The 13,248-nt window shown below is 53.7% G+C and overlaps 3 protein-coding genes across 3 annotated transcripts; 1 reads left to right on the forward strand and 2 right to left on the reverse strand.

The window, feature by feature from the left end:
- Positions 1-4,860: 4,860 nt before the first annotated feature.
- E0L32_000052 (uncharacterized protein) lies at positions 4,861-5,603 on the forward strand (the record flags this gene model as incomplete). Its single annotated transcript, XM_031139680.1, has 3 exons — positions 4,861-4,980; positions 5,053-5,217; positions 5,292-5,603. The coding sequence occupies 3 exons, from the start codon at positions 4,861-4,863 to the stop codon at positions 5,601-5,603; spliced, it is 597 nt and encodes a 198-aa protein (XP_030997429.1).
- A 3,156-nt stretch (positions 5,604-8,759) lies between these two features.
- Positions 8,760-9,590, reverse strand: E0L32_000053 (uncharacterized protein; the record flags this gene model as incomplete). The annotated part of the gene is made up of 1 exon (XM_031139791.1): positions 8,760-9,590. The coding sequence occupies one exon, from the start codon at positions 9,588-9,590 to the stop codon at positions 8,760-8,762; it is 831 nt and encodes a 276-aa protein (XP_030997430.1).
- A 1,714-nt stretch (positions 9,591-11,304) lies between these two features.
- Positions 11,305-12,247, reverse strand: E0L32_000054 (uncharacterized protein; the record flags this gene model as incomplete). The annotated part of the gene is made up of 3 exons (XM_031139902.1): positions 11,305-11,596; positions 11,721-11,888; positions 12,000-12,247. The coding sequence occupies 3 exons, from the start codon at positions 12,245-12,247 to the stop codon at positions 11,305-11,307; spliced, it is 708 nt and encodes a 235-aa protein (XP_030997431.1).
- Between the last annotated feature and the right edge of the window lie 1,001 nt (positions 12,248-13,248).

Genomic DNA, 13,248 nt, shown 5'->3' on the forward strand with positions numbered 1-13,248 from the left:
AGTCCTGGCCCCCAAGGACTGAGCTAGCACAGCGGGAGAGGCGCAGGCCAAACAAAAGACGAATAACAAATCGACGACAGGAAGCGGGCGCGCGTCCGCAAAGGTTTCCGGTTCGGCCGCGGCCCTCTGAGTGAGCCTTTAGCATAGAGAAAAACGTGTCTTGTCGGCAGTCGGAATCGGGAAGGTGGTGGAGGGTGACACTGCCAGCGAGCGAGACAGAGAGAGGGAGAGCGGAAATGGGGGAGCCTGAGACTCTTTGTCACAGGCCGGAAGGTGTGTCGAGGCTCTGTGATGCGATGGGATTGGAGGGGTTCGTTGGTGATAGGCACGGGAAGGGATGCGTTCAGCACGAGGACGCCCGACGGATGTGCGTTGGCCCTCGTTGGGAAGAGAAAGGGCTTGACAATGCCAACGGAATGTCCGTATTCGTTGAAGGATGGGCGAGATTGTAGATGCAAAGCAACTCTAGCTTGCGACGTCATGATGCTGCTGCTTGCTTCCCTCGTCTCCGGTCTCGCCTCCATAGTAGGATTACCTTATCCTGAAGCGGGAGGAGGAGGACAGACCGGTGACAAGCAATATGACGAATTCGCACGGGAATGTCGACAGCCTGCAAGCCTGCAGTCGCTCTATTTCCTCCAGACACGGCCCTTCCCAACTGTCCAGAACAGGAACATGGTTCGTGGCAGTCCAAAGTGCTGGAGGTACAGATACTTCCGTTGACCACTGCCCTACCGTTGGTTGTGGTCCACTTCGCCGAGCAAAGCCGATACCTCCTGGTGCCTGCTGCTGGAGATAACGAGAGTGCGGCCATTTAGGCTAGAGAGACCCAAGGTGAGTTCTGTTTTGGCTGCCCTTCCAGAAGGCCCCTAGAAGGTCTCGACGCCCTGTTTTCCCCACGAAGCTAGCACCGGCGTGGAGCTTCCGGGATCGCTGGCACGGTAATTAGTCGGATCGCATCGCGCCCTTGTCCTCGCAAGGGCGACGCGACTGGGACGCTTTCCAACTCAAAACGAACAGCAGGCAGGGCCCTAGTCCAAGGAACCCTGTTTGCGGTGCTTCGAGAGTGAGGCATTTTGTAATCCTAGACTTCCTGGTGGCCCGAAGCCCTGGGCCATGTGATGTCGATTTTCAGGGCTACCCTGTGCTTGGCAGAAGGCGACGTAGGTTGCCTCGTCAGTGGTAGTCGTCAACGATCTCCGCGGAGTTTACGGTTGATCGAGACTGCCAAAGCGGTCTCAGTGCCGTTGATTGACCATCGTCGTTCTCATCAGCGGCCGCTGGTCTCGAGCTTGTTGGGGGCCGAGGGAGAGATTATATTGAGTGAACAGCGTTGCACATCCTTGGGGCAAGGCAATTTTAGGATTTGCGACGGCGAAACTCGAAGCTCACGAAACACAAAACGGGCTGGACGAAAATGGCCTGGCCCGCACCTGCCGCTGTCGTTTACAAGAAAGCCCAAGGCGTGGAGGCAGTGCCTACGCCCCCTGGCCTTTCCCTATCTAGGTACGGTCTGCAAAGGGGATTTCTCAAAATATCTTGGGCATGTTGATGCCATCGTATTGCATTCCTTTGACCAAGCCTCAGGCCTCGGCTTGGCGGGCCTGAAGAAGGCTTGTATGTGCTTGTGTATTCTGCGCAAGCCCGCCGAGACAAAGCCGGACCACGGCCGGCCGCTTGTGGGGGCGGAACGCCGGTATGAGACGGTTCGAAAACCAGGTCCATCTTGTCCTCGTGGAAATTACTTCCTTAGCCACGTACTCTACCAAGCAGATAGGCAAGAAGCCGGGTGCTTTAAAATGAGAGCCAAAAAAAAAAAAAATCTAATTCTACAAATGCCGTCGATCGATTGCCGTACGATCTCGGAGAGTGCCCAACTAGTAGGAGAGAGACGGCGGTTGATGCTCCACCAGAGCTCTGCTGATATCCGCAACATCCTCAATACCCGCAGCATCCTGCAAAGCCGCAGAAAACCATAGATACCCGCGCTAGTCTCGGCTTTTTCTCAGATACGTAGACTCTGGAGGGCATCGAGATCGTCTTGTGCACATAATGCAACAGAGTTTGGGCAATGGGATGTTTCTAAGAGGGTAGTAGCATGGAGTGGAATCAGGTCAGAATTCACTGATGCAGGTTGCAAATCATCTGTATGGCACCCACGGCACCCACGGCACTGGGTGGTGGGCACTTGGGGAGGAGGTGTCTTGCGTCAGGACGACGGTGCCATGGGGGGGGATGTCACTGGCATACCCGTCTTGGCATGATGCAGGCACATAAGCCCCCCGCCCATGTATTAAGTATTAAGGGAAGTTACTTCAAGTAGTTACAATGGGTCATTTGTCAAGCCTTGTGCTTGCAAATAACTAAGGCCTTCGACGTGGAGTCTAGTGAAGGGGGCTGTTGGCCAACTTATCGACACTTGGTAGATCCATAGTAGTCTCGACTTGCCTGTAAGGATTTTTGCATGATCTCAAGGAAGAACACTCGGTGAGGAAAAGCGATGTCACCCTGGCCATGGGGTTTGGGAAAGGGCCCCCTCATCGTCTTCTATGCTCCGATGCACGGCGGCTGGTGTAAGTGAGTGGTTTTTTAGGTAATACTGTATGAGCAAACGGCCATGTTCAGGCGCTAACGAAGTACTTGTAAGTAGGGCAAGCATTCTACCAGCATGTAGACTCCTCTGGCACCCCTAGAAGGCCACTAGAAGCATCCAAACATTAGCAGCAACCGCTCATGACCTTTTGATGGTGATCGGCGTCTCCATGCGGTTACAATCATCAAGTATGCAACCGGTCAATGCAAAGCAACGGTCTGGACAGAACTGTTCCCATCCAAACGAGTGCATGGTAGACAGTCGAGACAGTCCGTCTGAAAGATTAGACGACCCGCCAACCAAGATTTGCAGGTGATGAGTGATGCATCAAAGTCAGATCCAGCAATATGGACAGGGCAGTGCCGCTCAGCTCGACATCTGGTCGGGCTCCATGTAGGCTATTGACCGGCGCGAGGGCATCCCATCGAGACCCCTCAACAGACCGAATTCAACCTGTCCAAGCCTCGCATCTCGCAGATCAGTAAACCCCAAATCGAATTCCCCTGGCGCGAGACCCCGGCTGGTGGTCAGTGAGTGTGCATTGGAGGCAGGTAGCGGGAATGGAAGCCCGGGAGTCCAGTGGCGCAATGTACGAACAAACCCTACTTAAAATCTGATCCAGACACCGCCCGGTGCTTGATAATGATCACGAAGAGGGCCTATTAACGCCGTGAAGTCCTGGGCTATTTTCGGACAGCTCAGTGGAATCGCTGACAAAGAGTTGCGGAAAGCAGGGTGTGATGTGCAGCCGAGGAAAGGTCGTGTCCCCCTCGCTGCACGTTTGCAGATCCTCCATCTCGTGGTGGGTGTGGGTGATGGTGGGCGGCAGGCAGGGCGGCGGGTTACTCTTTTCTGTGGGGGATGCACCTCGGTGTCAGCTCGATTTCCCCTTTCTGGCCGTCTTACCAGGTGTCGCAAGCAGTTTTCGATCATTATTCTCTTTTTGTTGATGATGATGATGATGAAGCAACAGTGCACCACGATTCTACACTGTCGTCGTTGCTGACGGACACAGACAGCTGCCACCCCCTCCATCACTTCATTTGCCAAAAGCTGTGATTGGGTTTCTCTCAGGCAGCTTGTGCTTTGTTCGGTGATGGCTCGGCAAGGAACTGATGGCCTGGAGGGGAGAGACACATCCGCTTAAAACCCGGAATTTGCACGCCAAAAGACGACCAAGCGTCGCTCCCGGCGTTTTCGGCCTTCCGGGATGGGCGCTCTTCGGCGCTCGCGTCTAGCAGCCCAGGCATGAGCCCTCCGCCATCCGCGATGCTCCGACCAAAGGCCCTTGACGTCACAAATACGGCTTTGCGTCCCTTCCTGAGATGTCAAATCGGGCTGTTCTGTGGGGTGCCGGACAGGGTGATATCAGCAAACCATCTAGGTAGTGTGTAGTGAAACTGACAAAGCACAATACATGACCCTGCCACGATGCCTCGAATTGTGTCCCCATCTCTTCTTCCAGGTGTCCCCAAACGAGAGAGGCATGGTCCTGAGGCACGTCTGATTTGATGCTTGCCATGCGGGTTCGGCGGGCCCTGGCCGACACCCAAAAGCTACCCCAGCACCGCTTCGTAGGAATTTAAGGTAGCCGGCGGGCGGGCCTCGCGAAACAAAGCTACAAGTAGGAGGGTGGTGTCAAGAGACCTCGCTCCCAAGGTCCGCTCCCAAGGTCCACTCACGACATCCACCGCAACAAAAAAAAGGTGGCCCTCACACACACACCCTTCTTCTTCTTGGAGGTCTGACTCTCTCTCGAGGGTCGGGTCCGTATCCACGAGGTACGTACCTCGCTGACCTGGGTACATCGCCTCATGTCGTCCCGTCTGAACCCTGCCTGCATCTTTTGGGCTTGGTGTGCGTCAGATGGAGGTTGCAGATGTAGAAGAAGGTGGACATAAAATCGATTACTGAACACCTCCCTCATCACTGATCGAGCTTAAACTCAGTCTGGCATGCTGGACTAGTGAAGCTACCTACCACCGCATTCGCGCCTCCACTATCATCACATTGCCAGACAAATATATATAACCTCGCCCCCCGTCTCCTCCAACAGCCTGATCGCTTTTGCACCCCTCCTAATAATTCAACCACCCATACATTCATATATATACCCATCTCGCTTCACCCCATTCACCACAGCTGTAATACAACACTCATAGCATACTACCAAGACCATCTTGTCCTTAGCAACTCTAGAAGAAGACCACCTCACGATCGGGAATACAAATAATACACAACTTGCCACCAAACCGCTACTTCCAGCCATGAACAGTTTTCACGATCCAAGGTCGTCCATGGACCCCGCCATGTCCTACATCTACGGTGACACGGAGCAATATCTTAGCACCACCTCGTCCGAGTCCCAGAGCCCGCTGAGCTCATCGGTATGTAAAACTGCTACTACGAGAACCACACGGGGGCAGACAACGACTGACCCTCCTGCTCCGCATGAACAGTTCGACATGCAGTTGTACATCCCAGACTTCAGCGCGGCAGACGTCTATCCCAGCCCAGACAGGGAAACGGCCTCCCCAGACACGCCGACGGAAGCGCCAGCCAAGACCCCGGCCAAGAGGAAGAGGGAAAACCGCTACAAGAATGCGCCTCCCTCAGTTCTATCTGTAAGTGTGCCGCCTTTGCCACTCTCACCAGTCGTCACTCGTGCTGACCTTGGGCTTTTCCCCGCCTCTTGTAGCGCCGCCGAGCACAGAACCGAGCGTCGCAAAGGGCATACCGCGAGCGCAAGGACCAGCGCATCAAGGACCTAGAGCAGATGCTCGGAGAGGCCAAGCAGCGCAACGAGACGCTCACGCAAGCCTACGCACAACTGCAGGCCGAGTACGGCAAGCTCAAGAGCACCCAGTACCAAGACCAACCCTACGCAGAAATGCCCTTCGATCCTAGGGCGGCGGCGGCGGCAGCAGCAGCAGTACAAGCACAAGCACCAGTGGGCCTGGACTTGGACCTATTCACGTACCCAAACATGACGGCAAACTATCAGATGTGAAAACGTGTATAAACCAGATCTTTCGTCTACAAGAAAAACGGCATCGGTGTTACAACACTACTACTACTACTACTACTACTACTCTGCGAAAATACCCCGGCGGACTTTAGCTCCCCCAGCTTTCGGACATAATCACCGGCGGCGGCATCTAGTGTTTTGGTCTTTGTGCTCGCGTACGGCGTCTCGATGGGGGCTCACCTGTTTGTTTGAACTTTGCAACTATGACGGTCTTTTTGCATAAGAGGACAGAGAGGCAAGACGACAGGGCGCGCACGGCGGGCCATTCGGATCGAGTGGGAAACGCAAAAGAGCGGAACCGTCTTTGGTGGGTTTTTGGGTTAGACTTGGCTCGGTCTTGGGACGGACGGAACTACTCTCTTCACAAGAAGGTTATTCGGGGCGTTTTTAGGCGTTGGGTGCCCTGCAGTGGTGCAAATCCCGCAAAAGAGGGAACGCTAGTCACCCTCCGTTTTGGAGTCTACCGGCCCCTACCGCAGCGCCGTCTACATCTAGGGGCCGGGTGGTATGCGGGCAATAGGGCGGCATCAACGGATGGGGCAACTGGAGCTGGTTCGCAACGGCGTCATGCGCCGATCCCCAACGAGCTTTTGTTCTTTCTTCTTCCCTTGCTATCTCCAATACATCAACAAGTACATATATATGAGTTCACCACGTGCAGCAGCAAGGTACTCGCGGGATGGGATTGGACATCGCTCGGCCGAGACGGCGCCGACCAGACTTTTGAACAAACATCCTCCTTCTGAGTTTGCCGGAGAACACCGGCGTTTCATCCCAACAAACGGCAGTCCGTGTCGGCATTTCCCTGGGCCAAGTACGGACGAGTCTCGGGTGCAGCAGCCGGGAATAGGAAAACGAGCTGGAATTTAGACTTCTCCGGACCCCGCTTCAGAATACAAAGCCAAAAACGAAACGGCTTCATCGTTGATAACCTATATTGCGTGTCTGTCTACGCCATGGAGAACCGCTGTTGAGATTTGCTCTTTATCATACGATTGCCAATCGCTCAGGCCTTTTTGCTTGCCAAGGTGGATTGTGCATGTTGTTGAGCAAAAAGCTCTCGTCATGATGAGTCGAACAGTTCGTCCCTGGTGGAGCAAGCGTTCCAGGCCATGTAACTAAGCAGGGGCGATAATGATGAGACTCCATATGGATGCCTTTCGTGGCGCCAGTCCATGCCAGCCACACTGAATTTACGCCTCGAGACAACTTTCCAGATGAGGACCAGCTTGATCCACCTGTCAGAGCCTATGTCTCTGAAGCATGACATGACGGTCAGAAAAAGAAAAAAAAAGCAAGATCAGCCGTTTGTCTCTCGCTGGTTGCGCTCAAAACGGACGACGGCGCTTTTCGAGCCTCGTAGAATTGTCAGGAAGTTGCTAGACTGTACGGAGTAAAGTTGCCCATATGTCCATGAGTGGTGGTGGATACAACCGTTATTACCGAACTTATCACCTCATGGCCCCCCCAACACAACACGTACGAGCATGTAAATTCGCCGATCTAACAAGTACAAGCTTCGAGTAAGAAAGTTTACTGGACCACCGTTGTCTGAGTCGCAAGTCGAAGCTGTAGTTCGAGAGCTGAGACCGAGCCAGTGACATGAAGGACTACTCGAGGAGACTTTGGACGATCTCACATAGAATACGCTCGGCAGGACACGCCCTTGAGCTGCGTCGCAGGCCAGGCCAAGTGCCTTGTACGTAATTGCTTTCCCAGACCTGTAAGAGTACCTAGATAGATTATGATCTTTGAGCGTCTTCCCATACCGGTATAGTTGAGGCTCACTCCTTGACCATGATCAGCCAGTCGTTCACACAAAAAGCAGAACCTTCCAAATATGCCAAGATGACTAGACTCTTACGCCACCATACCTCACAGCTGGGTCTCAGATAGTCCCTTTACGGAGTAGGGCGGTGCTCGTACAGGGTATTCCGAAGTCATGTTTTGGCGGGCTCGTACAGGACTCGAGGATGTCCCTAAGAGAGGGCATTTGTGCCGGCTCAGCTGACGCCAGTATCTCTCACCTGCTCATCGTCCGTTCCTTTTGCTGTCCTTTGCGTCCCGGTTGACGACTTCCTCGGGTCATGTGAGCAAAAGCGCCAGTTTCGACAGCATGCTGCCCGCCTAACGCTTCCGAGTAAGCCAGTCCCTTGCTGCCAGTACCTCCTTTCTGATTCCATCAGTAGGTATGATAGGCCTTCTTGGGTTGGTTGTTGTTTGGCATGTGTGATGAGATATCACGGATATGGCGAGTGTCAGGATTGCCGATCTAATCTGCCAGACCTTGAGGATGAATTCCTCCTTGACCAACCCACCTGACACATACGCAGGAGTACTCGGAAGGAATTTGAGGTATACAAGTGCCCTCTTTCACTAGCTCAAAGATTCAGAACAGCGATCAGCCCGAATGAGGATTTTGTACCCCGGCAACACTAGATCTGATCAGCAATGTTGATAGGTCAAGGAGACCTCGGATCCCATCGATTCCGTCGATGCTATCTCACGAGTCATCATCATTCAACCAAGCAAGGGTATGCTGGAACGATCCCCTCTGCCCATTTACTCGACTTAGGTCTTAATTATCCCCACGGCCCTGGAAGCATCAACCCAGGCTCTTACCTTGGTAGTGCTGGAAGCATAGGTAGGAGCCCTCCTTGGAAGTGATCGCCACATAGACAGTGGGCACTCCATTAGGCATGGGCAGAAACAGGCATGCATGGACACCGAAAGATATGCCAGGAACGAGGAACCGTGCCTTCAATGTTTCGACTTGTTTTCATTGATTGGGGTCCCTAGGTATGTACAGCAGAAGTGAAGTCTATATCGTCATTGAGGCCCAGCCCAGTCCAAAAGGTAAGCAACCCCCCAAAGATTTCCCATTCTGTTTCTTTGTGCCCGGAGCATTCTTGGGCTCATGTCGTGTGAAGATGCCAGAAGCTGGCCAAAATCTGGAAAAAAGCGCCGCCCATACATACATTTCATTGATCAAGACCGACCATCCTTGACGCTCAAATATACTCATTGTCGAATAAAAGCATAAGCACGTCGCTTGCAACGTGTTGTTGGTTCAAGGCCTGGGTGCAGGCGGAAACACGTCTGGCTGACAAGGCAAGGCATGGTCGATGAATGACGCCCTTAGTTAAAGGTCCAGTCAACGGGGCTGCGTCCGACGTCAAGCGAACCAAAGATGTCGATGAAGACCTTCTCGCTGACATCGATCTCGCCAGAGGCGCAGCCCATGCACTTGTCGCGGATAGTGGCCTGGACAGACTTGCCACCGTGGGTGATGGTGATGGTCTTGCCACAGAGCGGGTTGCCATTGCTCTGCTCGCCCATCTGATCCTTGGAAATGGCGACGATGTTTTCGGTCATGTCTTTGCCGGCGTCATTAAAGCCACATGCGCCCATTCCGACAGTATAGTAAGTCATAGCGCCTGTGAAGAGGCTAGAGCCACTGCCCTTGCTGGAGGCGCCGGAGCTGCCAGAGCCGCCAGAGCTGTAGGTCGACGAGGCAGGTGGTGCAGCGACGGATGGGGTCTCTGCAGGGGGAGCAGGCTTCGGGGCCGGCGGTGTGTAAACAGGACTCTGAACGGCCGGAGGGGTGGAGGGTTTGGGCGGCTCGACATAAGGGGTGTTTGCGGTGTCCGGAGAAGAAGAGGGAGAGGCAGGCGGAGGGGGAGGGGGAGGGGGAGGAGCAACAGAGCTGTGCCCTCCTTCGAAGAACTGGCCGGGAACGTTGGTGGCTGCCGCAGGGCTGGCAGCAGGAGTCTCGGCGGCACCCTGGGTGAGGTACGAAGTGGCAGTGACGTCGATGAACTCGACGACAGTCTCCGTCTTCCACTCGGTAACCCACTCAGTCACAAGCGCGCGCTTGTTGTGGGCTTTGACATGAGCGGCATGCTTGCCATGGGGTTTGGCAATGGCGACAGAGGCCAAAGCAGCGCAGAGAATAGCGACAGACTTCATGTTGGTAGCTTGGATTGTGAACTTGGTAAATGATTGTTTGACTGGCGAAAGACACACAAGGACTTTTGGGCAAATAGCAGATAAACCACAAAGTTGACTGAGGCTTGATTGAGGAATGTAGGTCAGTTGTCAAGTGCGGCTGTGTGGGGTCCTGGTCGAAGCTGGGCTTTTCAAAAGACAGTCGTTGGGCAAAGGAGTGATCAAGTGCTCACAGAGGTCTGTGAGACAGTGGTGGAAATGAATGTGGTGTTCAGTGAGCCTGCTCGAGGAAGTGAATGAAAGTGAAGAGCACAACTGAAGCCGGAAGATGATGAGTGAAAAAGAGCGTCGAGAACCCGAAGTCCAAGGACAGGAGACCGGGATTTATCTAGAGAGGGCGAGGAGGACATAGCTGACGAATGGCAAGGACGAGACGAGGCCTGCTGTGGGTAACAATGGCAGGCAGTGTGGGAGGTGGTGGAGCCCAGGCTCCACTACCCGTCCCTGATTTGCGCTTTAGGCTGGCTGGTACCTGCCGAGCGCTGGCCTAACCACCTGTAAGGGCTCTCCAAGTGCAGGGACAACGCCCCATCTCCACCAGTCCCCTTTCGCACTTACCCACTGTGTCCCCTGGAAAAAAGGCCTGGAAGCTCGTGCTGAACAGGGGGGTTACGAGGCTTGCTCCGCTTGGTCCAACTGGCTGAACGGGGCTGGGTGCAGATTTCCTGTCTGTGATTGGTGTTCCTGGAATGCGCCCACACCAAGCTTTCCGGGCACCAGGGCACCACTTGCCCTCCCCTGAGCTGATCGTCCAACAATTTCAATGCAGCAGTTATTTTGGTAGCCGACGACCAACTTCCAGCTTGCGCCGATTGGCTCCCTCCAACAACTCCTGCCAGCACGCCGCGTGTTTCAAAACACACAGCCGTGAGGGAAAATCGGTCCCTCGACACACACGGTTGTGACTGGCCTGGACACTGCATCAATCACGTGTAGCCCCTGCATGCAAGTTTGTAGGACTTGACTCGGCAGCTCTGTAGGTACCTCAGTCAGGTAAGGACGTAAAGGCGGAGCGAAATCACTGGATTGGTTCTCCATATCAATGTTCTTGCTCCCTTCAATGAAAGGACGGTGCGACATCAAGCATGCACCCTTCCTCCAGTAAAGCAAGTAGTGATGGATGGCTCAATGCAAGGCATGTGCAGTTCGTGGTTTGCATGCAGCTAGGCAAGTTCACTTCAAGTTGTGATTGCCTGGACATGTTCAGATTGGCCTTTGCCTGGTAGTACTGGCCAACCCTCTTGCAGCATGCAAAGTGCCAGGTGCATCAAAGAGAAGAGAGTGGCCCAACCTAGTTTCCTCACTGTTGTGCACCCACCTTATGGTAGGTCTGACTTGGCCGTCAAAGCTGTCTACATGCTTGTGTCCCCCCTTTGAAAGTGCAATCATGTTTAACCGAGTTTTCCTCTCTCTCAAGGTTGCAAGGTAATACACAAGTCCAGCCAGTACCATATACTTATCTTAAGATTAATTCTATACCCAGTTATACAGCCAAGTCAGGAAAATTAGAAGGCTTGATCACTAGAATAAGCGCCACTTATCCCGATATCAGATTCAGAATTCGTTCAATTCATAATGACGCGCTATGTGGAATCTAATGCTGGTAAACAAGACTTCATGAACGACACCGGCGATCCAATGCTCAACTCCATGTAGAATGCCAAGGTAAGACCGCTTATTGCTTCTTGGTGAAGGTGTAAAGGAAAAGGCCTTGACGACTGAAGATGGGCCTGTCCTCATCCTCAACCTCCACAACATGAAAGGTCTTCTGTGCCTTCTTCAAGAACTGCATGTCGGCTCGACGCCTCTTCTTGAAACAAAAGTAGATGGTAGTCGATGGGCACAGCGTCAACAACTCTGTCAACGTGGCAAGCAGTAGTGGAAAGGCAGGTTCAAAGTAGACGCAGTCAGCAGCCAAGATGACATCCGGTTTGAAGTCCACAATCTCCTGCGACAATGGTTCACCCCTAAAGCAAAGAATTAGCATTAGAAACCTGGGTCACAACAGAGGGATGCAAGAGTCGTGGGACCATATGGGATATGGGAGGCCAAAGAGATGACCCGGCTGGATGCAAACACCCAGACACCTACCAGTTGAGCAGTCTGGCCTCGACCCGGCCCTGCAGGTTGTTTAGTTCGATGTTGTGGCCCATGAGAGCGAACATCTCCTCCTGATCGGTGATGTACAAGGGATTCTGGAGTTTGGACCCCAGGGCTACCGACAGGCCTACGAGACCGCCACCCGCACCGAGCTCGAGTCTACCTCACTGTCAGCGGCTGTCAGAGGCTAGTCACAACGGACAGTGGCGCTAGAAAGCTTCAAATGAGGAAAATTCTGAGAAACGAAGGAGAAAGAAGAGGATGGCTTACATCCTTGCCTCTTGCAGGTCCTTCTGGTGGTATCGGAGCAAGTGCTTGGCAAGCACCATGCCGGCCGGCCAGAGTTGGCCGCCACATCCTGAGGATAGATCTTCATGTAGCTTCAACGGCGCGGGGAGCAGGCCGCCAAAATCGAGGACTGTATCAGTGGCGACCTTGTACTCGGGCAAGGGCGCAAAGTCCTCTCCCATGGCCCAGGGAGAGAACTCTGGGCTGGGTGTCCTGTCAAGATCCACCATGTTGGAGAACTGCAAAGGGTGGAGTTTCCCAAAGGGGGAATTGACTGTGTAAGGGCGGGGAGATGAGGTATTGGGAATTTATTGAAGAAGCCTGCCAGTCTGGTAAATGAACGCCATGCTTTTCCCTTCACTCCTCTGCTGACCTATCTGCACACTATCTCTTGAGACATTTCTCAAGCGCCCCTTCTTGGACTTTTTTTTTTGTGTGTCTACCGATAAGTGAGATGGGGACAACCGAATCTGCTGCACACGATGCAAAAGACGCTAGCCCTAAAGCATCACTAACCCCCCGAAGAGCGTGCTGGGCTCAGGCTGGTCTAGGCTTAGCGGAGGGCTGCTCCAGCGCTGAGTTGTCCTTCCACCCGCTGTGGAGCCGCTGTCGTGAGGCATCACATTCAACCTCGATAAGCTCTTCCTCATGAGATAGATGGGTTTTCAATGTCGGAGGCTCATTTTCTTGTTCGGCATCGGCCGAAGGCCCTTTGAGTTTGTTTTGTCCTTTTTCTTTGGGTTTGACCTGCCAGAGTCCAATTGACGACTGAATGATGCGCAACAAAGCGCTCGTGGCAGGCGTGGCAAGGGGCGCCAGCCCTCTCGAGGCGCTGGAATGTTGGCCCAACTCCGGCCCATAGTCTCGTGCTTGGGCATGGCTCTTCTATATTCCCAAGTCGATCTTGTCGCCTTGAAGAAACTAGAAGCCGCCCCTCCTTCCCAAAGAGGTTGCTCTCTAGGGGCGAAGATGTGTAGTTCATTGTCTTCACCCCCTCTGCTCTCCGTCAGCCTCCCTCGGGCGTGCGAAACAAGGGAGGCAACGCGCTCCGCGCCGGTGTGCACGCATCATACCCAGCCACTTCCCCTCTGGCGGAACGAGTGTTTGTCCAAGGAGTTTGTCTTTCTCGTGGTTCATGATGTTTTGACTTTCTTTTGTTTGTGCATGTGTATGAATCATACGAAACAGCCGTCCCGGGTTTTGTCGTCAACAGCTTTGGAGATCGTGGGCG

Source organism: Thyridium curvatum (genome assembly GCF_004353045.1).
Source record: "Thyridium curvatum strain D216 chromosome Unknown NODE_1_length_1224711_cov_81.814160, whole genome shotgun sequence".
NCBI classification, from domain to species: Eukaryota; Fungi; Ascomycota; class Sordariomycetes; order Thyridiales; family Thyridiaceae; genus Thyridium; species Thyridium curvatum.